At 46.1% G+C, this 22785-nt stretch overlaps 2 protein-coding genes across 5 annotated transcripts in view; both read right to left on the bottom strand.

The window, feature by feature from the left end:
- LOC134730231 (uncharacterized) overlaps positions 1-22785 on the bottom strand; it is a 76885-nt gene that overhangs the window by 36129 nt on the left and 17971 nt on the right. For 2 of the 4 annotated variants that reach the window (XM_063603648.1, XM_063603647.1), the window contains exon 2: positions 8262-8337. The exons of the other annotated variants lie outside the window; for them this stretch is intronic. The gene's annotated coding sequence lies outside the window, so the exon portion shown is untranslated. The remainder of the gene's footprint in view (positions 1-8261; positions 8338-22785) is intronic. 4 annotated transcript variants of the gene reach the window in all.
- Positions 4798-5627, bottom strand: LOC134730232 (uncharacterized). Its single transcript, XM_063603649.1, has one exon. The coding sequence runs from the start codon at positions 5526-5528 to the stop codon at positions 4926-4928; it is 603 nt and encodes a 200-aa protein (XP_063459719.1). The 5' UTR covers positions 5529-5627; the 3' UTR covers positions 4798-4925.

Below are 22785 nucleotides of genomic sequence, written 5' to 3'. Positions count from 1 at the left end.
ACACTTAATAGACTACAATATAGTGTCAATATAACTTTTATATGCACTGGGAAACAAAAACATTTCTGTGACTTGGTTTACTGCAATGTTTGCTTTATTGGTGGTCTGGATCTGAAGCTGCAGTGTCTCCAAGGTATGGCCTGTATAGCTATGTTGAAGGATAAAGCAAATATATTGTATTAATGCCAGTAAGCAGATTTTTGGCATAAAAGAGATACAAGTATATATTCAATGAAATTAAGTAAAACTCTTTAGTCTTACACTTCGATTGGACATGAGAATATGAGCTCCTTTTTTAATTTAAAAATAAGCCCACAGTAAAACCTTTCCTAGCTCTGTCCCCTGAGAAAGCTCAGGGCAATGACGATCTGCAGAAGCAAATGCCCCTCACGTGAATGCCTTTTATATTATATTAAAGAGTGAATGTTATTCTGTCTAAAGGACACAGGTGTGAAACTGAAGGGTCACCACTGGCCAAAGGTTGGGCAATTTAAGTATTAAGAATAATGACTCCAATATATCAGAAAAGCATTAAATACCCAGCCACTCATGAATTCATAATGATACTTTAAAGAATTCCCATTGGTTACATGGCTGCTGTTAGGGAACAAACATACTCCTTTGAAAACCGCTTATTCTAGGGAAAGAACCAAGCCCATGGCCGGCCTTTCCTGTACAAACTGCTTCAGGGCAAGCAGCTAGTTGGTGAGAAGTTCTCCTGTAGCAACCACTGAGGAAAGAGGAATAGAGAGAGTGGATGTCAAAACTGCCAGGCAGAGGCTGAGGGAACCTGACAAGGGGCAAGCGGGGACAGCACTGAGCCCCTGATGGGCTGTGGTCACTCAAGGCAGGACACCTGGACATCATGGCCTCCACTGTGAGGCACCAGGAGGCACTCAGCAGCAACTCCAGCTTAAAGTCTGAGCCCGAGTCTCATCAACTCTAACTGCACACGCTAGTATCTGGGAAGCTGGAGGAAGAGCCAGCCAACCCCTCGCCACTCCCAGCACAGTCTCTGGAGCATCAGTGTCAGTGCCCAGGCCCCGTCCTCACCTCCAGATCAGGGCGTGAGCTCAACAAGAACCCCCGGAGATTTGCAGTCACAGCGAAGGTGTGCTGAGTCCAACGGCACCTGAGGACACTTTCACCACATCTGGGATGCCAGCCGCCAAGAGCAAGGGCCCCAGGGCCTCCAACAAATTAGTGGGTTAAGAAAGAGACTTGTGTGGGGAAGGCAGACCCTATAAATAAAAGAGTTTTAACAGACATAGCAACCAAGTGTCATGTGTGGATTCTGTTTAGATACTGATCAAAATGAATCAACTGTGAAAAAGACCTTTTAAGTCAATCAGGGAAACGTGACTGTGAACTGGGTGTCGGAGGACAGGAAGGGATTCTTATTAACCTTGCTGTGATGGCATGGTTGGTGACTGTTTCATTTAATAAGGTCCTCACTAGTTAGTGACGCATACTGAAGTGCTGATAGGTGAAACGGCCTCTGACCTGACATACTTTAAAAGTGTGTGTGTGGTGTGTGTGTGTTGGTTAAGTAAAACTAGTTTGGGGTTCATCACACAATTCTCTAGTTTCATGTGCTTAAACTGTTCTAGAATAGACGGTTTTGTTTTTTTAAGCTGTGTGAGGAAGTAGAGAAGTGGAGCTAGCCTATCTGGCAACCCCTCAAGATGTCAGGCTATGAAATAACACTGGCAAACACTTACAGAGTGTACTGTGTGCCAGGGACTGTTCTTAGCACTTTACACAGAGAGTATCATTTGGTCTTTACAGCCACCGTATAAAGTGGGCTCTTTATTCTCTCAGATGAGGAAACTGAGGCAGAAGACAACTAAGGAACTTGCCTAGGATCGCACAGGAGGTAAGGGGCAGAGGAGGGACACCCAGTGTGGCCCCAGAGTCTAGGCTTGTCAACATTGTGCTTCAGAACATCTCTAAAGGAAAACATTGGCTGTTTGGGAGACGGAGGCAGAGGGCACAGACCAGTGGGAAGGGAGAGAGGTCTCTGAGGAGGAAGGAAAAGGTGGGCTCTGAAACCGGAGCTGGGTTTAGGTAGGAGGAAGGGCAGGTCGTGGATGAAGACAGCTGCAGGTGCGTGCCTGGTCGCCCTTGCCACACGCTTGGAATCCAGCCAGAGCTCCACCTGGCACCAGAAAAGCAACAGCTACACCCTTCACCAAATGCCCACTATGCACCAGACCAGGGCTGAGAAGCCCACACCGCCTGTGTCATCTAATCCCTGCGACAATGCACTGCCCCTGCCTTATGGGTGACGGCCTGGAGGTCCGTCGATCTGTCCACACTCACATCACTGAGAAGCAGTGTAGTCAGACAGCCCAGGCCCTCGGCTGCCAGCACTTGCTCCAAACCACACGATGCATTCTTTCCGTCTTCCCACTTCTTTCCAGAGTGCTCAAAAGGGCTCGCTGAAGCATTCTCATGATGGTGCACTCACATACAAAAAACAAGCGTGTGCAAAAATGTGAGCACGTGAGCTTTGCAGCCGAGCTAGCTGTTCTCTGCCACTGTCAAATGCCCGGTCCCCGTGATGCAGTCCTGCAGTGATTAGTCACATAAGATGTTGCACTGGGGGCGTTGACGAATGGGTCACAGGACCTCTGCACTATTTTTGTAACTTTTTGTTAGTCTACAGACATTTTTAAATAAAAGGTTTGAAGAGAAAACACTGGATGTCACAGCTGAAAAGACCTAATGGATCACTAAGTGATTTTCACTCCTTTTCTAAATGAGGAAACAGACTTAGTCTCTTCAGGGCGCGCTCTTCCTAGTCCAGGTGCTTTCACTTTAGCCAGGCTCCTCCCACCCGCAGGTCCACACCCACCTCCCCCGCACCCAGTCTCCCACCCTCACCCTCACACCCAGACTCCTCCCAACCCAGCCTGCCCCCGGCACCCGGCCTCCCCCAACACACCCAGACTCCCTCCCACACACCCAGCTCTCCCCAGACACCCAAACTCACCCCTTACACCCAGCCACACCCCCCCACACCTAGCCTCACCCCCACACCCAGCCTCCCTCCCCTCCTGCCTACACCTGCCTCCCCATCTCTCATTTCTCATACTCCATGACACCATCTTCATTAGAAGCTTCTTCACTCCATCAGAATGCTTCAATATCTTTTCAAAGTGGCGGATCAGAAGGAACTCTGCATCATCAGCTTGGAAAGGCCCCAAATTCTTACACCTTTTTATCTTGTTCGTCGGATTTGCTGCAAGTATCTGCCCAGTGTCAGCGCCACGTGTCACTTCTCACGAAAATCAATTTTACAAAATTAGCCAGTGAAATACAAACACCCACTAACCAGTGGCACTTGCAACGGATCCATTTCAAAGAAAGTATTATCAGAAGTGGCTCAAGCAACAGAAATGCAAATGTTAACATTTCTTTTATGTTTTGGTTTTCCATTTTCAACTGCCTTTTATTTCCACGCAGGGGAACGTGAGGAGAAATGCCTAATAGAAGACATTCCAAGCGACACACTGGTAACAGGTAAGTAAAACGTGCTCGGTTAAATGTTGAACTCCAGAAGTGGTTTTACAGAATTCTGCCATCCTCTATGTCCATATTACTTGGCAGTGAACATAATGCTGCATGGTTTTCTCTTGATCATTTATCAAGTTCTTCAAACCTAACAGCCTTAAGAGTGAATGGTAAAATTCATAAAACAGGAAATCTGGACAGGGTTCCCTGGAATCCAAGCTTGATTTGTTTTTCCAGTTGTCAATGTTCCTCAGTAAAAGCATCTTGGATGCCATTTCTCACTCTAATAGTGGTTGAACATTCAAAACGTACGTGAGGTCTTTAGACTGTGCAGCAAGACAGGAGCACAAGTCACACGTCCTCTGTGCCCTGGCCTCCTGGTGTCCACAGAGCCATGGGGAGAAGGCATCGTGGTGGGTGTGCAAGTGCAGATCGGAGACTGTTTTCCAAGCAAACTGCTAGTAAAAGCTGCTAACACCATGGTGACTTCCACACGTTTCCCACACTGCCACCAAGCACAGCCCCACACAGCTGAGCTTCACCTGCCTTCTGAGAAAGAAACAAGTACCTGTGGTGTCAGAACGGTGTAGAAAATCCAGAATATGCTTAACATTTAGGCCACAATCAACATCAAATTCCCGGGTTTTAATGCAAAAAAAAAAAAGGAGGGGGAGTAGGAAGAAGAGAATCTAGTGATATTCCTCACAAGTGCTGATTACGTATTTTATATCCCATTCAATCTTACAATGAATACTGTTGAATCCTCTTTTCAATTTATCTTGGTCATTACCTTTGAGTGTGCTATTGCAAAAAGTAATGACCCATCCTGCGAAAGATTAAGTAAATGCATCAAGCATGGAGGCAGAGAAAGAAACAGAGCAATGTGAGATCAAGTTTTGGGATGAGTAGCATGGAAAAAATAGCCAGGAAGAGAGCTGGGTGGTCTTAGAGCCCTCGCTGCTGCTCCGACACTGTGGATGAAGCCATATTTGGGACTCTGGAGTCTGTACGAGCCTGCATGGATCCAAATCCCAGTCTGTCACCTGAGAGCTGTGTGCCACTGGGCAAGTGACTTACCCTCTGTTTCATTTGTGAAATGCAATGATGATTAAAAAAACAAACATCTATTTCTGTTGGTTGTGCTGATGATTAGGTTACTCTTTGTAAGGCTTTTACAACCTAACCCAGCTCACAGAAAGTACTGTGTTTGCTCAACACGTTCTCTGAGCCCAACGATCTCATCCCACGGGAAGCTTGGCCCCTGAGGTAAATAGCCCTGGGTAGCCGGCTGTTTTCCTGGTAACATATGAATTTTCCAGCCTGCAGTTGAAGGGGCAGAGGAAGAGGAAGGGGGACAGTGCTGGCCTGTCCACTTGCCTGTTGCCTCATGGCCCATCAGCTGGATGGGCTCACCCAGGACCCACTGGGACATCACAAGGAACTGCAGCCACCTGAGCCATGGCGGCACTGGCAGCAGGAAGGCAAGTGTGGCTAGAGAGTGTCCTGACAGCTGTGTCAAGGCAGGGTCTCAGTGATGACACCATGGTCCATCTAGAGTGGCTGGTGCCATCATGCCAGCTGCAGCAGGGAGGCACAGCCAGGGCTGCATGCTCCACGGAACTGGCAGGAGCTGCGGACAAGCAGGAGCCCTGCCCCTTCCGAGTTGGGTGGTAGCTCTCTGCAGACTTAGGCATCCCTGTGCTCTCGGGCCGGGAGCAGATGGGTGCCCCACTCTCCTGGGCACAGCTGCAGCCACTGAAGTCACAGCTGTAGACCCAGACCTCCTGCTCCACAGAGCAGGCAGAAGCCCCACCCAAGTCCCAGCTGCAGATCCAGGCCTTCTGCTCCATGGAGCAGGCAGGAGCCCCACCCCTCTGGGCACAGATGCAGCTGCCCAAGTCATGGCTGCAGACCCAGGCATCCCTGTGCTCCTGGAAGCCGGGAGCAGAGAGAAGCCCCACTCTCCTAGGCACAGCTGCAGCCACCCAAACCATGGCTGCAGACCCAGGCATCTCTGCACTCTAGGGGGCCCAGGAAGCCCCATCCCCGGCCTTCGCAGGTTTGGAAGTGCCTGCTTCTGCTGCCTGGCTTCTCCCTGCTGTCAGTGTCCACTTTGATCTCAGAGTAAAGTCAGGGCGAGCCTGGGCACTGTTGCAGCCTGGCTAGGTGTGCACACGCTCAGGGCAGTGCTAATACATCAGCCCCCTGCTGCCTCAGCACCCTCCAGACTTTGAGCACCGAGAATAGGAGGGAAGCCAAGGGGGGGCTGAGGGTAGCTTGGCACTGGCCTGCAGGCACCCCTTGGCACCTATAGCCTGGACACCATGAATAGCAGCAGGACGCAGACAAGTTCCTGGGTGGAAGAGGGCAGGTCCCTGGTGAGGCCCCCACCTTCAGGCCAGGGAGGTCCTGAAGGCTGGGGACTGGGCTGCCAGTCCTGCAGACCAGAGTGGGAACTTCTGGTGCCTTTACCCATGACTGCTGATGTACCAATCACAGTGCACTTCCTCCCCTCTAAGGCCCATAAAAGCCCTAGGCTCAACCAGAGCTGAGCAGACATCAGGGCAACCAGATGCAGAGAGGAGCTACCCATTCCATGGCCTCCTCTCTGCTGAGAGCTGGGGAGACAACAAGAGGACCTGCCTGCAGAGAGCAACAGCCCACTCCAGGGCCTCCTCTCTGCTGAGAGCCGCAGACACAACGGGATGGCCCGTCTGCAGACAGGAGCAACCCACTCCAGGGCCTCCTCTCTGCTGAGAGCCTCAGAGATGACAGGATGGCCTGCCTGCCAAGAGGAGCTTCCCACTCTACGGTCTCCTCTGTGCTAGGAGCTGAACACTCGTTGTGACACCCTGGCTGTGGAAAGGAGCTGCCCCTGCGGGTCTCCTCTGAGCCGTTGTATCGCTCAATAAACCTCGTCTTCCTCTTGCTCACCCTCCACTTGTCTGCAGACCTCATTCTTCCTGGTCACAGGACAAGAACTTGGGACCCGTCAAATGGCAAGGCTAAAAGAGCTGGTATAACACAAACAGGGCTGAGACATGCCCCTTGCTTGCCATGCTATGGGGGAAGAGAAGGAGAGAAGAGCTGCAGCCCTTCAGGGAGCCTAGACTTGGGAGCCCCCCAGGCCAGGAACAAGCAGGAGCCCTGCCCCTTCTGAGTTGGACTCCCTCTTTGGGGCCCTGTGGTTCCTGGCATACTGCATTCCCCAGTGCCAGCTGTGGAAGCTGCTTGCAGTGCACCTGGTCCAGCTGCAGCCTTGCAGAGAGTGAGCGCCCATGCCAGCACTGGAGCTGCCCACCTTGCAGCAGCTGCTGGTGTGCCTGACTGCACAGTGGCTGGACCCCATGCTCACTCACACACCCCTCACTGCTCTGTGCCTGACTCGCTCTTGGCAGGTGTGGGATCCAGGCCAGTAGCGTGAGTTGAGTGCAGCATGCCAGGCTGAGTGGGCAGAACAAGACCAGTGGGCCCAAGCAAAACTCGGGCAAGGGTGCCACCAGCCACAGAAGTTTCCAGCTAGAAATGTGACACCCCAAGGATCCTCTGACAAGCGGTCCCATCTGGCTGGAAGACAAGGGCCCACTGTGGCTGGCTCCCTCACCCAAGTCAGGAGCCTCTGGAGTCCTCCTTCCCACAGATGCTGCTGTCCACGCCTCCCTCCTCAGTTCCTGCCAAGGCTCTTCCCTGACTGACTGCTCCTCCTCACCTGGTCTTCCCAAGCCTCCCTACTCTCTGTTCTTCCCACTCTGCAGTCTCCTTAACTATCACCCTTGGGCAATTATTTAGATTTAGAGCTTGGCTACTTAAAACTCACTGTTATGGAAAACTTTGAAAGTGCATCAGGGCCAGGCATGGTGGTTCACACCTGTAATCCCAGCACTTTGGGAGGCCGAGGCATGTGATCACTTGAGGTCAGGGGTTCAAGACCAGCCTGGCCAACATGGTGAAACCCCGTCTCTACTAAAAATACAAAGAAGAAAAAAAATTAGCCAGGAGTAGTGGTGGACACCTGCAGTCCTGGCTACTTGGGAGGCTGAAGCAGAAGAATCACTTGAACCCAGGAGGCAGAGGTTTTAGTGAGCCGAGATCGCGTTACTGCACTCCAGCCTGGGTGACAGAATGAGACTCCGTCTCAAAAAAAAAAAAGACGCATCAGGCCACAGTTTTAACTTTTCTTTAAAAGAGAACAGTATGACCTTAAAGTCTAAGAGCTACAGACTGGTCCTGGAAGCCATCCTGTGGGTCTGGTGCTCCTCACCCACTGCCCTGTGGTGGAGGAGCCCACGCCTGCCCCACACCCTAGTGCCAAGGGAGCCTCTGCACTGGCGCTCTGGGGTGGCTGCTCACCTTTTCCTTGCCGGAAAGCACAGCCCACAGCTGTCCATAGTGCAGGAACTACATCTCCACAACTGTATCCAATCATCCTTGTTCTGCCATCTGGGTCCACTCAAAATAAATACACATTTTTTCACCTGAAAGTCCGCCATAACTGAAGTCACAGATTCCACCCATCCCAGATTTCTCTTTGCAGGCTAACTCTCCTTAGTTGCCAAGTGCGTGGTTTTGCTCCAGTTTGTAACACACATGCGTGAAAGTATCTCGTTTGGGTCAAGCTAAGAGCTGGGAGCTGAAGACTCTGTAGGGCAAGACAGGCGAGCTCCCTGGGCCTGCCCCTGCCCCTGCCCCTGACTGCATTCAGCAAAGAAGCCGCAAAGCATGTAACCCAAGAAAGAAGAACTCACCGCTGACCCAGGACAGCCAGACCAGAGGAGGCCGAGGGAGCAGGCTGTGGAGACTGAGGCAGGAGGGTGGAAGGCTCTGGCAAAAATGGGGGATGGGCATAAGACAACAGAAGATTATTACTCAGACATGGAAAAACCAAGGACAGAAAATGGGCAAATCGTACAAGGAGAGAAAAGCAAACCAAACTCATCAAAACCAATTAAACAACCAACCACAAGTAAGTCATGGTCCAAATATGATGCCCTCAATTTCCCACAGATTGAGTGGTGCGAAGCTGGCTGGGGGGAGAGCTGGGATTGGCCTTTTACCTTGGCTGCTGTGGTCTACCAGCAGGCTGCTGGGACACAGGCCCTGTGCTGGGGGATGGGGATGGGAACAGGAGGATATCTGGGTCCCCTTCCCAGTTTCATGTCGCTCATAAAAGTGGTCATTTTGCTCTGTGTCAGCAGGGACACTTCCGGTTTGAAAGTGTATTAGGACTGAATGAGCTCTTTGAGGGCATGAACTCTTCTATTAACCTTTGTATCCCCAAAGCCTATTGCAGTGCCTGGCACATGTGGAGTGAGTGCTTTTAATCAGAACTGAACAAACTGCAGGATGAACTGTGGTTCTAAGACTTCCACACACATTGAGACGAATTTGAAAGTCAGATTCTAATTACAAGCATGCAGCCAGATGTGGATGCATCTCACTTCTTGACTTGGCTGAAAACTAACATACAAAAGCCTTTCTGAAATCCATTTCCATGATATCCACGGTGTTCTAAACTCTCGCTGTGGGTGCCATTTCCATGATATCCACGGCGTTCTAAACTCTCCCCGTTGGTGCCATTTCCATGATATCCACGGCGTTCTAAACTCTCCCTGTCAGTGCCATTTCCATGATATCCACGGTGTTCTAAATTCTCCCCATCGGTGCCATTTCCATGATATGCACGGCGTTCTAAGCTCTCCCTGTCAGTGCCATTTCCATGATATCCACGACATTCTAAGCTCTCCCCATCGGTGCCACTTCCATGATATCCACGGTGTTCTAAGCTCTGTCAGTGTCACTTCCATGATATCCATGGCGTTCTAAGCTCTCCCCATCGGTGCCATTTCCATGATATCCACGGCGTTTTAAACTCTCCCCGTCGGTGCCACTTCTGTGATATCCACGGCGTTCTAAGCTCTCCCCATCGGTGCCATTTCCATGATATCCACGGCGTTCTAAGCTCTCCCCATCGGTGCCATTTCCAAGATATCCACGGTGTTCTGAACTCTCCCCCTTGGTGCCATTTCCGAGCTCTCCCCGTCGGTGCCATTTCCATGATATCCACGGCGTCCTGAGCTCTCCCTGTCGGTGCCATTTCCATGATATCCACGGCGTCCTGAGCTCTCCCCGTCGGTGCCATTTCCATGATATCCACGGCGTCCTGAGCTCTCCCCGTCGGTGCCATTTCCATGATATCCGCGGCGTCCTGAGCTCTCCCCGTCGGTGCCATTTCCATGATATCCGCGGCGTCCTGAGCTCTCCCCGTCGGTGCCATTTCCATGATAACCGCGGCGTCCTGAGCTCTCCCCGTCGGTGCCATTTCCATGATATCCGCGGCGTCCTGAGCTCTCCCCGTCGGTGCCATTTCCATGATATCCGCGGCGTCCTGAGCTCTCCCCGTCGGTGCCATTTCCATGATATCCGCGGCGTCCTGAGCTCTCCCCGTCGGTGCCATTTCCATGATAACCGCGGCGTCCTGAGCTCTCCCCGTCGGTGCCATTTCCATGATATCCGCGGCGTCCTGAGCTCTCCCCGTCGGTGCCATTTCCATGATATCCGCGGCGTCCTGAGCTCTCCCCGTCGGTGCCATTTCCATGATATCCGCGGCGTCCTGAGCTCTCCCCGTCGGTGCCATTTCCATGATATCCGCGGCGTCCTGAGCTCTCCCCGTCGGTGCCATTTCCATGATATCCACGGCGTTCTAAGCTCTCCTTGTCGGTGCCATTTCCATGATATCCACAGTGTTCTAAGCTCTCCCTGTTGGTATTCCCTAACAAAAAAAGGAACGAGACTTGTGCGGCACAACCTTTTCTTGGTGAAGCCACAGGCTCACTGCGGTTCTTCCTCAATGCTCAGAAATGGTCAGTTGCCCAGGACTTAATTTCAAGCTCTCTTGGCAACTGAAGATTGCGTTTTTAATTATGTTTATTCCACTCTTTTCCCTTTAAAGATCATCTCCCTCTCTCTTTTCTTCCTTTTCTCCCCGTGTTCCTTTATATATTCAGCAAATATCTATCGCTCACCTATGAGTCATTGTTCTTGATTCTGCGGATTCACACTGGAAAGAAACAAAATAATGGAATCTTGCCTTCAGGGTGTTTATGGTTTCATGGACAGAGAAAAACAATAACCTAGAAAATGAGCAAGTCATAAAACAGCTCAGAGAGGGGGACAGGAGGCTCCCAGCATGGACGGAGAAGAACTCACTGGGACAGTAACCCTGAAGCTGTGATGCACGGGGATGGGGGAGACTTGGAGTGTGTCTGAGGAAGCAGACAGTGAGGCTGGACTGGCTGGAGGACAGAAGGTGGGGCTGGAAGGTCAGCATCACGGCACCTTGGTCAACAGCCACAGACAGACTTTGAATTTGACTCTGAGTGACAAGGCTTTTCGTATAATCCACACTTTAAATGCCACATGGCTGCAGAAGCAGAGATATCCAGGGAAGCTCCTCCCATCATCCAGGAAAGAGGATGGGGCTTGGATCAAGGGAGCTCCAGCGAGAGGAGCTATGGTCAGATACCAGATGCGTTTGGAAGGCAGAACCTATAAGACATTCTGACAGAATGAAAATGGGGTTCACAAAGAGACAAATAAACAGGAATTTACAGAGGTGGAGAAGACTGCAGACCATGGTTTGGGTCAGGGTGGGAGGGCGGGGGGTCAGGAATTTTTTTTTCTGGATTAATTAAATCTGAGATGCCTGTTGGCCATCTGTCACAATCCATATTGTGTTGCTATATCAGAATGCCACAGACTGTGTAATTTATAAAGAAAAGAAATACATTTCTCACAGTTCTGAAGGCTGGGAATTCCAAGAGCAATGGGCATCTAAAGCACCTGTTTGAAGGTATTGAGTACAACCAACACAGACAGGACTTAAGAGGCCATGATCTTTGGAGAGGGAAAAGACACGAGGTGAGCTCCACAATCATCCTGGTGTTTTCCACTCAGGAAAATTTCAAATTGTATATTAGGGTAATAAATCTCAAGAGAAAGGGCTAAGGAAAGAGAGGTCAGAGTTCAGGACTGCCAAAGTGGCTGGGAAGTGAGGAGGGAAATCCAGAAAAGGAAGGAAACAAAAATAAGGAGCCTAATAATCTGAATTAAAATCTTCCTCAAATAACTGGCTGATACCTAAGTTACATAAAAGTAGAGAGAGACTCAAAACAGGCAAACAAAAACAACCAGCAGGAAACAGCAACCGCTGAAGAATGAAGCAGAGGTTTTGTCAGCCACATGGACCTGGCGGGAAAGGACCATGACCCAACAAGGTGGAGGGATCTCAGAAAACACCCTGGACCCTACAAGGGTTACACTCTGGGCATAAGATCAGGCCCTAGAAATAAGGACTACATCCCAGGGGTGGGTTACATTCTAGGAATAAGGACAAAACTGGAATAGATCAGCCCTGTTTGCTAGCAGGAAATAACCCTCCTTGGAGGAGGATAGCATTATTCAAACCCTCTACAATATACCAAAAAAGAAAAAAAACCCTCTATGATGTACAGCATCCAATCCCAAATTATGAGGCATGCTTTAAAAAAAAAAAAAGATTGAATGACCAGAAGCCAAAATATTAAACAGGCAATAGAAAGAGATACACAGATGATTCAGAGCGGGACTTTAAAATTACTATTAATATGTTAAAGAAAATAGGGAAATTGATGAACAAGATATATGAAAAGATGGAGAATTTCAACAATTAGGATCTCTTTTTAAAAAACCAAGTGGACATTCTGGAACTGAAAAACACAATGTCTGAAGAACTCATTCGATAGAGTCAACAAAAGACCAGGAAAGAAGATTAGTGAAGGAGATTAGATTAGTGAACTGGAAGAGATTTCAATAGAAAAAAGAATGAAAAGACCAGAAAGGAGTGTAAGATATGTGAGGAAGACAAATGGCCTAAGATACATGCAATTGCAGCCCCAAAGAGAAAGGTGAGAGAGAATGGAGAAAAGGCAATATTTAAAGACATAATGGCCAAAAAATTTTGAAAATTGATGGAAGACATCAACCCAGAGATTCAAGGAGCTCAGAGTACCCCAAATGAGGATAAATATAAGGACAACCACACCTAGGTACATCATTGTCACACTATCGAAAGCCAAATACAAAGAGAAAAAAATTAAAAATAACCAAAGGGAAAACCACAATCGTTTCAGGGCACAGTTACTTCAATCTTAAAAATGATTTTGTTAACGTTTCAACAGAAGCTATGGCATCTTCAGAGATGCTGAACAGAAAGGGAAAAAACGACTTTGTGATAGATTTTGAAATCAGGAAGTGTGATGACTCCAACTTTGTTCTCTCTCAAGATTAATTTGGCTCTTCATAGTCTTTTTTGGTTCCATATGAATTTTAGAATTGTTTTTCTATTTCTGTCCATCGAAATTTTGATAGGGATTGCATTGATTTGGTAGATTGCATTGGGTAGTATGGACATTTTAACAATATGAAGTACTGCAATCCATGAACCCGAGATGGCTTTTGTCTTCTTTCTTTCATTAATGTTCTGTAATTTTTGTATACTAGTCTATCACTTCCTTTGTTAAGTCTATTCCTAAGTATTTCATACTTTTTGGTGGTATTGTAAATGGGACTGTTTTCCTAATTGTCTTTTCAAATAGTTCATTGTTAGTGTATAGAAATGCATCTCATTTTCTGCATTGATTTTGTATCCTGCAACTTCACTGAATTCATTTATTCATTCTCATAGTTTGTTTTGTTTTGTTTTGTTTTTTGAGACAGAGTCTCGCTCTGTTGCCCAGGTTGGAGTGCAGTGGCACGATCTTGGCTCACTGAAAACTCCACCTCCTGGGTTCACACCATTCTCCTGCCTCCCGAGTAGCTGGGACTACAGGCGCCCGCCACCACGCCCAACTAATTTTTTGTATTTTTTTTAGTAGAGGCAGGGTTTCACTGTGTTAGCCAGGATGGTCTTGATCTCCTGACCTCCTGATCTGCCTGCTTCAGCCTCCCAAAGTGCTGGGATTAGAGGTGTGAGCCACCATGCCCAGCCAGTTCTCACAGTTTTTTATGTAGTCTTTAGGGTTTTCTATGTATAGGATCATGTCATCTGCAAACAGGGACAATATTATTTTTCTTTCCTATTTGGATGTCTTTTATTTCTTTTTCTTGCCTAAATGCTCTTGCTAGGACTTCCAGTACTATGTTGAATAAAAGTGACAAAATCAGGTATCCTTGCCTTTTTCCTGATCGTAAAGGAAAAGCTTTTGTTTTCCCCAGTGAGTATGATGTTAGCTGTTGACTTTTCATATAATGTCTTTATTATGCTGAGGTACTTTCCTACTATTTCTAATTTGATAACTTTTATCATGAAAGGATGCTGAATTGTGTTAAATGCTTCTTCTACATCTATTGAGATAATCATGTGATTTTTATCTTTTATTCTGTTAATACAATATACCATATTGATTTATGTGTGCTGAACCATCTTTGCACCCCAGGGATAAACCCTACTTGGTTATGGTGTAATAATATGATCCTTTTAAAGCGTCTTTGATTTGGCTCACCAGTATTTTGTTGAGGACTTTTGCATCTATATTCATCAGGAATACTGGCCTATAGTTTTCTTTTCTTGTAGTGTCTTTGTCTGGCTTTAGTATCAGGGTAGTGCTGTTCTCATAAAATGAGTTTGGAATGGTTCCCTCCTCTTCAACTTTTGAAAAGAATCTGAGAAGGATTGGTGTTGATTCTTCTTTAAACGCTGGTTGAATTTGCCAGTGAAGCCATCTGGTCCTGGGCTTTTCTTTATTGGAAGGTGCTGGATTATGTACTCAATCTCCATATTAGTTAAGGAGATATTCAGACTTTCTGTTTCTTCATGATTCAGTCTGGATAGATTGTGTGTTTTTAGGAGTTTATCTGTTTCTTTTAGGTTATTCAGTTTGCTGGCATATAATTATTCATACTAGTCTCTTATTATCATTTTTTATATCTATGGCATCAGTTTTAATGTCTCCTCTTTCACTCTGGTTTTATTTGAATTGTCTCTTTTTCTTCATCTAGACTCGATTTCAAAATATACTATAAAGCAACAGTAATCAAGACACCGTGGGCTGGGTGTGGTGTCTCACGCCTGTAATCCCAGCATTTCCAGCATTTTGGGAGGCTGAGGTGGGGAGATCACTTGAGGTCAGAGTTCGAGACCAGCCTGGTCAACATGGTGAAACCCTGTCTCTATTAAAAATAAAAAAATTAGCTGGGCATGGATGCCTGTAGTCCCAGCTACTGGGGAGGCTGAAGCAGGAGAGTCACTTGAACCCGGGAGGTGGAGGTTGCAGTGAGCTGAGATCACGCCACTGCATGTCAGCCTGGGCAACACAGTGAGACTCTGTCTCGGAAAAACAAAAAACAAACAACAACAACAAAAAACCAGTATAATACTAGTGTGAAGACAGACAGACCAATGGAACAGAATAAAGAGCCCAGAAATAAATCCACACATATATGGTCAACTGATCTTTGACAAAGGTGACAAGAATAGGGTGGAGAAAGGACAGTCTCTTTAATAAGTGGTGCTGGGAAAACTGGATATCCACATGCAAGATAATGAAATTGGACCTTTATTTTACACCATACACAAAAATAAACCAAAAATAGATTAAAGACCTAAATGTAATACCTGAAACTGTTAAACTCCTACGAAAAACCATGAGGGAAAAGTTTCATAACACTGGTCTTGGCAATAATTTCATGGATGTAACAACAAAAGCACAAGCAACAAAAGCAGAAACTGACAAATAAGACTGCATCAGACTCAAAAGCTTCTGCATGGTAAAGGAAACAAAATGGTAAAAAGGTAACCCATGCAATGGGAGAAAATATTTGCAAACCATGTCTACCTGACAAGGGGCTAAGCTCTAAAATATATAAGGAATGCCTACAACTCAATAGCAAAAAACCCAATAACCCAATCTGAAAGTGGGCTAAGGACTTAAATAGACATTTCTCTAAAGAAGATATTCAAATGACCAGCAGGTATATGAAAAAATCTCAATGCCATGAAGGAAATGCAAATCAAAGCAATGAAACATCACCTCATATCTGTCAGGATGGCTATTTTTTAAAAAAAAAAAACAAGTATTGGTGAGAATGTAGAGACACTGGAACGCTTGTGCACTGCTGGTGGGAAAGCAAAGTGGGTGCAGCTGCTGTGGAAAACAGAATGGACGTTCCTCAAAACACTAAAACTGGCCGGGTGTGGTGGCTCACACCTGTAATCCCAGCACTTTGGGAAGCCGAGGCGGGTGGATCATGAAGTCAGGAGTTCAAGACCAGCCTGGCCAAGATGGTGAAACCCTGTCTTTACTAAAAAATACAAAAATTAGCTGGGCATGCTGGTGGGAGGCTGAGGCAGAGAACTGCTTGAACCTGGGAGGCGGAGGTTGCAGTAAGCCAAGGTTGCGCCACTGCCCTCCAGCCTGGGCGACAGAGCTAGACTCTGTCTCAAAAAACAAACAAACAAACAAAAACAAAACCAAACCAAAAAAACACTAAAACTAAAACTAGAACCTCATATGATCTAGCAACCCCACTTCTGGGTATTTACCCAAAATAATTGAAATCAAGATGTCAAAGAGATATTAGCACCCCATGTTCATAACAGCACTATTTACAATAGTCAAAATGTAGAAACAACCTATATGTCCATTGATGGACAAATGAGTAAAGAACATACGGTATAGTCATACAATAGAATATTATTTAGCCTTAAGAAATAAGGAAATTGTGCAATCTTAAGCAACATGGATGAACCTTGAGGACACTATGCTAATAAGCCAGTCACAGAAGGACAAACACTGCAAGATTCCACTTACATATGGTATCTAAAACAATGAAATTTGTAGAATCGAAGAGTGAAATGGTGGTTTGTCACGGGCTGGGGGGAGGGAGAAATGAAGATTTACTAATTAATGAGTGTAAAGTTCCAGTTAAGCAAGATAAATAAGTTCTAGAGATCTGTTACACAACATCAAACCTACAGCCAACAATACTGTAATGTACACTTAAAATTTTGTTAAGAGGGTAGATCTCATGTTGTGTTCTGGCCACAATAAAATAAAACTAATAAAGCTTAAAAAATAAAGGAAAAAATACAAAGCTAGATTTCTAGATTTCGGTACTCAGTGAAAATATCCTTCAAAAGTGAAAGTGAAATAAAAAAATTTTCACACAAGCAAAAGCTCAGAGATAGTTTCGCCATCAGATCAGTACTACAGGAAATATGGAAGGGAGCTCTTCAAGTCGAAGGGAAATGAACATATACATATATTGACTTGTGGAGTTTATAACACATGTAGCAGTAAAATATATGACAACAACAGCACAAAGGAGGAAGGCAGGTAAACGCAGTTGAACAGCTGAACGATTCTTGCAATGTTCAGCAAGTAGTAAATACGCTAATTTAAGGAAGAAGGTATTGCAACAAGGATGCATATTATTACCAAGGTAATCAATAAAAGAATACCGTACTAAAAGAATGCATAACTAATATGCTAATAGAGAAAAATGGAAAAACAAAAAAAAAAACTTGATTAATCCAAAGAACGGCAAGAAAGGAATAAAGGAGCAAGGAACAAATAGGACAAATGGAAAACAAATAGCAATATGGTAGACTTCAACCTAAATATATTTTACACTATATGAAGGGCAAATGGGCAAAACACTCCAATTAAAAGACCAAGATTGTCAGACTAGATTAAAAAAACAAAAATTAAAGAACAGCTATTTCCAAAAGAAAACTTTAAATATCAGAAAGACTGAAAGCAAAAGAATAGAAAAAGACATACCACGCAAATAAGAACAAAAAGATAGCGTAAAGTAGACTTTAAGAAAATAAATATTACTGGAGTTACAGGGGTACACAAATCACCAATGTTGCTTTTAATAACAAAAAGATGTTTAGGGGGTGTTTCCTACTCAGCTGTTATGAACCTTATTTAGAAGAATGAGGCCAGGCGCAGTGGCTCACGCCTATAATCCCAGCATTTTGGGAGGCCGAGGCGGGTGGATCACCTGAGGTCAGGAGTTTGAGACCAGCCTGGTCATCATGGTGAAACTCCCATCTCTACTAAAAATCCAAAAATTAGCCAGGCATGGTGGTGGGCAACTGTAATCCCAGCTACTCAGGAGGCTGAGGTGGCAGAATTGCTTGAACCTAGGAGGTGGAGGCTGCAGTGAGCTGAGATGGTGCCACGGCACTCCAGCCTGAGCAACAGAGCGAGACTCTGTCTAAACAAACAAACAAACAAAAAACAAGAAAAGGAAAGTAAGTTCAAGAGAGATAGAGAGATGACCTTAGAGCCAGTCATCAAAATCTACCTAAAAGTTTGTTTTTTCTCATTAGGACTAAAAATAGTCTGCAAGAGATTGATATTCCATCTTCCCCAAGTGGAGGTAGCCGAGACCACTTAGAATAGAAAACAGGCTTTGTCGACAAAAACACAAGCTATGACATCCACGTTAATTGCCTAATAGCTGGGTGACTGAGTCTGTTTCCTTCTCTGTAAACTGAAGATAACATGAGCCTTGGAGCAGCAGAGCACTTGGCACACCCTTGACATGTTGCAGGTGCTCTGTCGGGGTGGGTTCCCACCCTCTCTTCCCCTTGGCCTCTGGGTAGCTTAAGACTACTAGAGACGCAGGTGTGGCTCTGACTCTGGCTCAAAGCTCTCTCTGAAAGAAAGAGAAGCTGCTTCAGAAGCAGAGAAAGGCCTGCATTCCCCAACTGGACACTGAGAAGGGAAGATACAGGGCTTGCGCATCTGCCAACGGTGCCAGCTAATAAACCTGGGGTAAGAAATCCTTGCCCTGTAAACTTACTTGGAAATTCCTAAGCCAAATATATTCTGTATTTTTTATCTTGTTTCTCTTAGTCCTTCTTATTAATGTCCCTTAACAATAAATTCAATTGTCTTGAATTTAAAAAAAACGGATAAAGCAACTTTGATGGTAAATTTAAGAGGTAGAGATGAGAGGAACAGGGAGGGAAGACGCTGGTGGTGGGTAACTGTGTACGTTCTTCCCACCTGCCTAGTGAGTTTCAGTTTTTTTGTTTTTGTTTTTTTATTCTTTTGAGACGGAGTCTTGCTCTGTCACCCAGGCTAAAGTGCAGTGGTGCAATCTTGGCTCACTGCAGCCTCCCCCTCCCGGGTTCAAGCAATTCTTCTGCCTCAGCCTCCCTAGTAGCTGGGATTACAGGCATGTACCACCATGCTCAGCTAATTTTTGTATTTTTTTAGAGACAAGGTTTCACCATGTTGGCCAGGCTAGTCTCAAACTCCTGACCTCAGGTGATCTGCCCACCTTGGCCTCCCAAAGTGCTGGGATTACAGGCGTGAGACACCGTGTCTGGCCAAGTTTTAGTTTTAAAGCCTTTAAAGCCACTTGCTTTCTGGTCCTTGGTGCACTTTAAAAAAAAATGTGTTAGTCCCTTATAAAAAGCAGGGACTGTTAAAAAGGGAGAATCACCATGAAGCACAGTGATCATAATGCAGCAGACTGTTCATAAAATGTTTAGAATTCAAAACTAATAAGCAAAAACATGTGCTCCTGGATGCTCCCTTTCAAAGGGTCTCCTGATCTATCTCAAGCATTCTGCAAAATACCCGTAGTTTTGTCTATTTTTCAAAGTACAAGACTTAGCGACTAGACAGGGAAGACGAGGACGAGTTCAATGGGTGTCATCATCCATCATTCCACTGGGGCAAACAGACCCCACTCCTGTCTTCACGGGAGACCTCACTGCCTCTCTGGATTGTCTTGGGTTGGGTGCTCTACAAAGCAGACCCTGAGCCAAGGATTCAAGTGCAAGTGATTTGTTAAGGAAATGCTCCCAGGAGAAGGGAGAGGAAGAGGCCAAGCAAGGGCATTATTTCAGGTTAACCCCAGACTCATCCCAAGCCCTGGAGGAGCCCAGGAGCATGAGATAACTACAGATCCAGCAATTCTGCTCCTAGATCCATACTCAGAACAACTAAAAGCTGGGACTGAGATACTTATGTATCAATGCTCACAGCAGCCAAAAAGTGTGCATCAACAAATGCATGGATAAACAAATGTGGTCCATCCATACAATGGAATATCATTCGGCCATAAAACGAAGGAAATTCTGTTACATGCCACAACACAGATGAACCTTGGAAATATTATGGTAAGTGAAATAAGCCAGACACAAAAAGAGAAATACCGTATGATACTACATGTAAGGGACCTAGAGGAGTCAAATCCATAGAGCCACATAGAGACTCTTGGAAGTCAGGGGGATGGGAGTTATTGCTTAAGTGGGTAGACTTTCTGCTCAGGAAGATGAGAACATTCTGGAAATGGATGGTAGTGATGGTTACACAACAACGTGGCTATACTTAATGTCACTGAATTGTATACTTAAAATGGTTAAAATGGTAAATTTTCTGTTACATATATTTTACCACACTTTTTAAAAACATTTTTTAAAAATCTGGGTAAGGGCCAGATGCGGTGGCTCACGCCTGTAATCCCAGCACTTTGGGAGGCTGAGGTGGGCAGATCACGAGGTCAGGAGATTGAGACCATCCTGGTTAACATGGTGAAACCCTGTCTCTAAAAATACAAAGAAAAATTAGCCGGGCGTGGTGGTGGGCGCCTGTAGTACCAGCTACTCAGGAGGCTGAGGCAAGAGAATGGCGTGAACCTGGGAGGCGGAGCTTGCAGTGAGCCGAGATTGCGCCACTGCACTCCAACCTGGGTGACAGAGCAAGACTCCGTCTCAAAAAACAGTAATAATAAAATAAAATCTGGATAAGATATACCACAGCTTGTTCCACCTCCAGGCAAAGGAGCCGGGCATTTGTACTCACACCCCATTCGTTGGCACTGGCTCAGGCTGAGGAGGCACAGACCTCAACTCAGGCTCTCCCTGTCCTCTGTGCAGGGTATGGCTCCAGCACCCAAGGCCTCCTTTAAGGCCACAAGCTGCAGTCAAGCATGCCAAAGCCAGGGGTGGCTAAGAGAGCAGGAAGGGACCTTAAGGGCCAGGGGTCATCAGCAGTGCCCACTACAGCCCTGTGGGTCCAAGTCATGGCAACTGTCTTCTCTGTGGCCAAGGAAAAGTGCTCTCACCCCAGGAGTGTTGCTGATACCTGGCCTTACCACAGGCCGTTTGCTAATACTCATGGTGTCTAAAGATGCTGACTTGGGGGAAGTGTCTGCCCTTTCAATCGTTTCTCTTTGGTGATGAAAAATGACACACATCTAAGAATAAATGTAAGGTAAATGTGCATAATGTCTACATTGAAAACAACCAACCAGTCACAGAGGGCTATCCCGTATTCACAGGATAGAAAAATGGGCAGGAGATTAAGATGCTTCACACGAGAGGAGACCTGAATGGCCAGGAAGTGGATGAGAAGGTGCTTGAGTTTGTTAATCATCAGGAAAAACATAAAGCAAAGCCCACTGGGATGTGACTACACACTCACCAAATGCCAAAATGAACAAAACAGAAAATAAGCATACACGTGGATGTGGAGCTCCCACACACTGTGGGCTGTGAGCAGGCACCACCGTTTCCCACCTACCGAAGCTGAACATGGGCACACCCCATGACCGGGTAAACAGGAACTGTCCAACACAAATGCACGCATTGGCTCACAAGACATGCACGAGAGTCTTCATAGCAGCACGATGTGAAATAGCCACAAACTGGACACTGCCTACATGCCCATCAATAGGCAAATGTATAAGAATAGTTGTGTATTCAAAAATGCAGTATTAAACAGCAATGACAGTGATCTACATGGGCATACAGCAACACAGACGGCACTCACGAAATGTCGATTAAAAGAAGCCAGACACAGAGCATACATTTTTATATAAAGCACAACAACAGACAAAAATAATCTGTATTTAGAAGTCAGCGTAGTGGCTCCCTTGGTGGGGGTAGTGATAGGTGGCATGGCAGCTTCCAGGATGCTGACGATGTCTGGACCAGGGCGATTCTGTCTGTGAGAATGTGCTGAGCTTTACTCTGATGATCTTTTTGTCAAAAACAGGCTGCTTCTACTGAGACTCTTCAAAATGTTATAGGGAAACAGAATATCCTCCTGGGAAACGGGGACATTCTAGAAGAGATCACCATGTTCATAGCTACTCTTGAAAGCAACTGCTTTCTATGCCCAGGTCTGCACCTCATCAACTAAATCAGAGCACGTGGCGCAGAAACTGAGCATCAGCAGCATGTAAAGGTCCCCAGATGACGCCAACGTGCAGCCAACTTCAGGACCCGCTGGACGATCTTTCCTCCCACATGACAGTGGGAATTTACAGACCCCGTCTCCCAGCCTGGAAGTCTCCCCTCACCCTTGGAGTCTCAGTCTAAATGTCACTTACCCTCCTCGAGGTTCCTGTTACCCTCAGAATAGGAGCAGGCAGTATGATCAATGAGAAAAAAGGGCCAGGTCCTAGAGGACTGAGGAACTCTTTAGTGAATCTGGATTTCATTCTAAGATCAATAAGGAGGCATTGAAGAAATTAAGTAAACATCATCCCTCTTCTGTCACTTACCCCATTCTGCCTTAGTTAGACATGAATTAATTGTAGTTAGCACATTTTGAGTGATGACCATGGGCAGGCAGTGTTCTCAGGGAATGCACTGATTAATCTCCATGACCACCCTGACATAGGGCCTGCTACTATCCTCGTCTTACTTCTGAGAGGTTTTGTAAAGTCACCTGAGATCACACAGCTTGGGAGTGGTAGAGCCAGAGCCAGGGTCAACCAGATAATTCTGCCTTAAACCACCATGCACAGGGCCTCCCATTGCCTCATCCTTTCCTCAAACACAGAATGACCCTCAGTGTCTGCCAAGCTCCATACTGAACACTGGGAAGATAATGTTGGGTCTTTCTTCAGCTCTCTGAATATACCTGAATTTAGCTTACAGAAGAATATTTAAAACAGAAAGACAGTCACAAAACATTAGGTGGAAAAATCAAGCTACGGATAGTATGTGCAGTATGATCTCATTTTTTATAAAATATAAAAATGTACTTACAGGAAAAAGGCTAAAAGGATAACATGAAATACCAAAAACTTCTAATGGAGATTTTACTTTCTAAACCCCCTACAATGAATGTTTTACTTTTCTAATACCAACCCAAATGACCCACAATGCCAACCTCAAGGACTCATCTTCTGGAGCCAATGGGGCAGCCATGCCAGGGATCACAGGGAAAGGCTGGCTGCCTTATCAAGGGTGGGCAC

The sequence above is a fragment of the Pan paniscus genome, chromosome 3, assembly GCF_029289425.2.
Source record: "Pan paniscus chromosome 3, NHGRI_mPanPan1-v2.0_pri, whole genome shotgun sequence".
Classification (NCBI taxonomy): Eukaryota; Metazoa; Chordata; class Mammalia; order Primates; family Hominidae; genus Pan; species Pan paniscus.
This window is presented reverse-complemented; position numbering and strand designations above follow the sequence as displayed.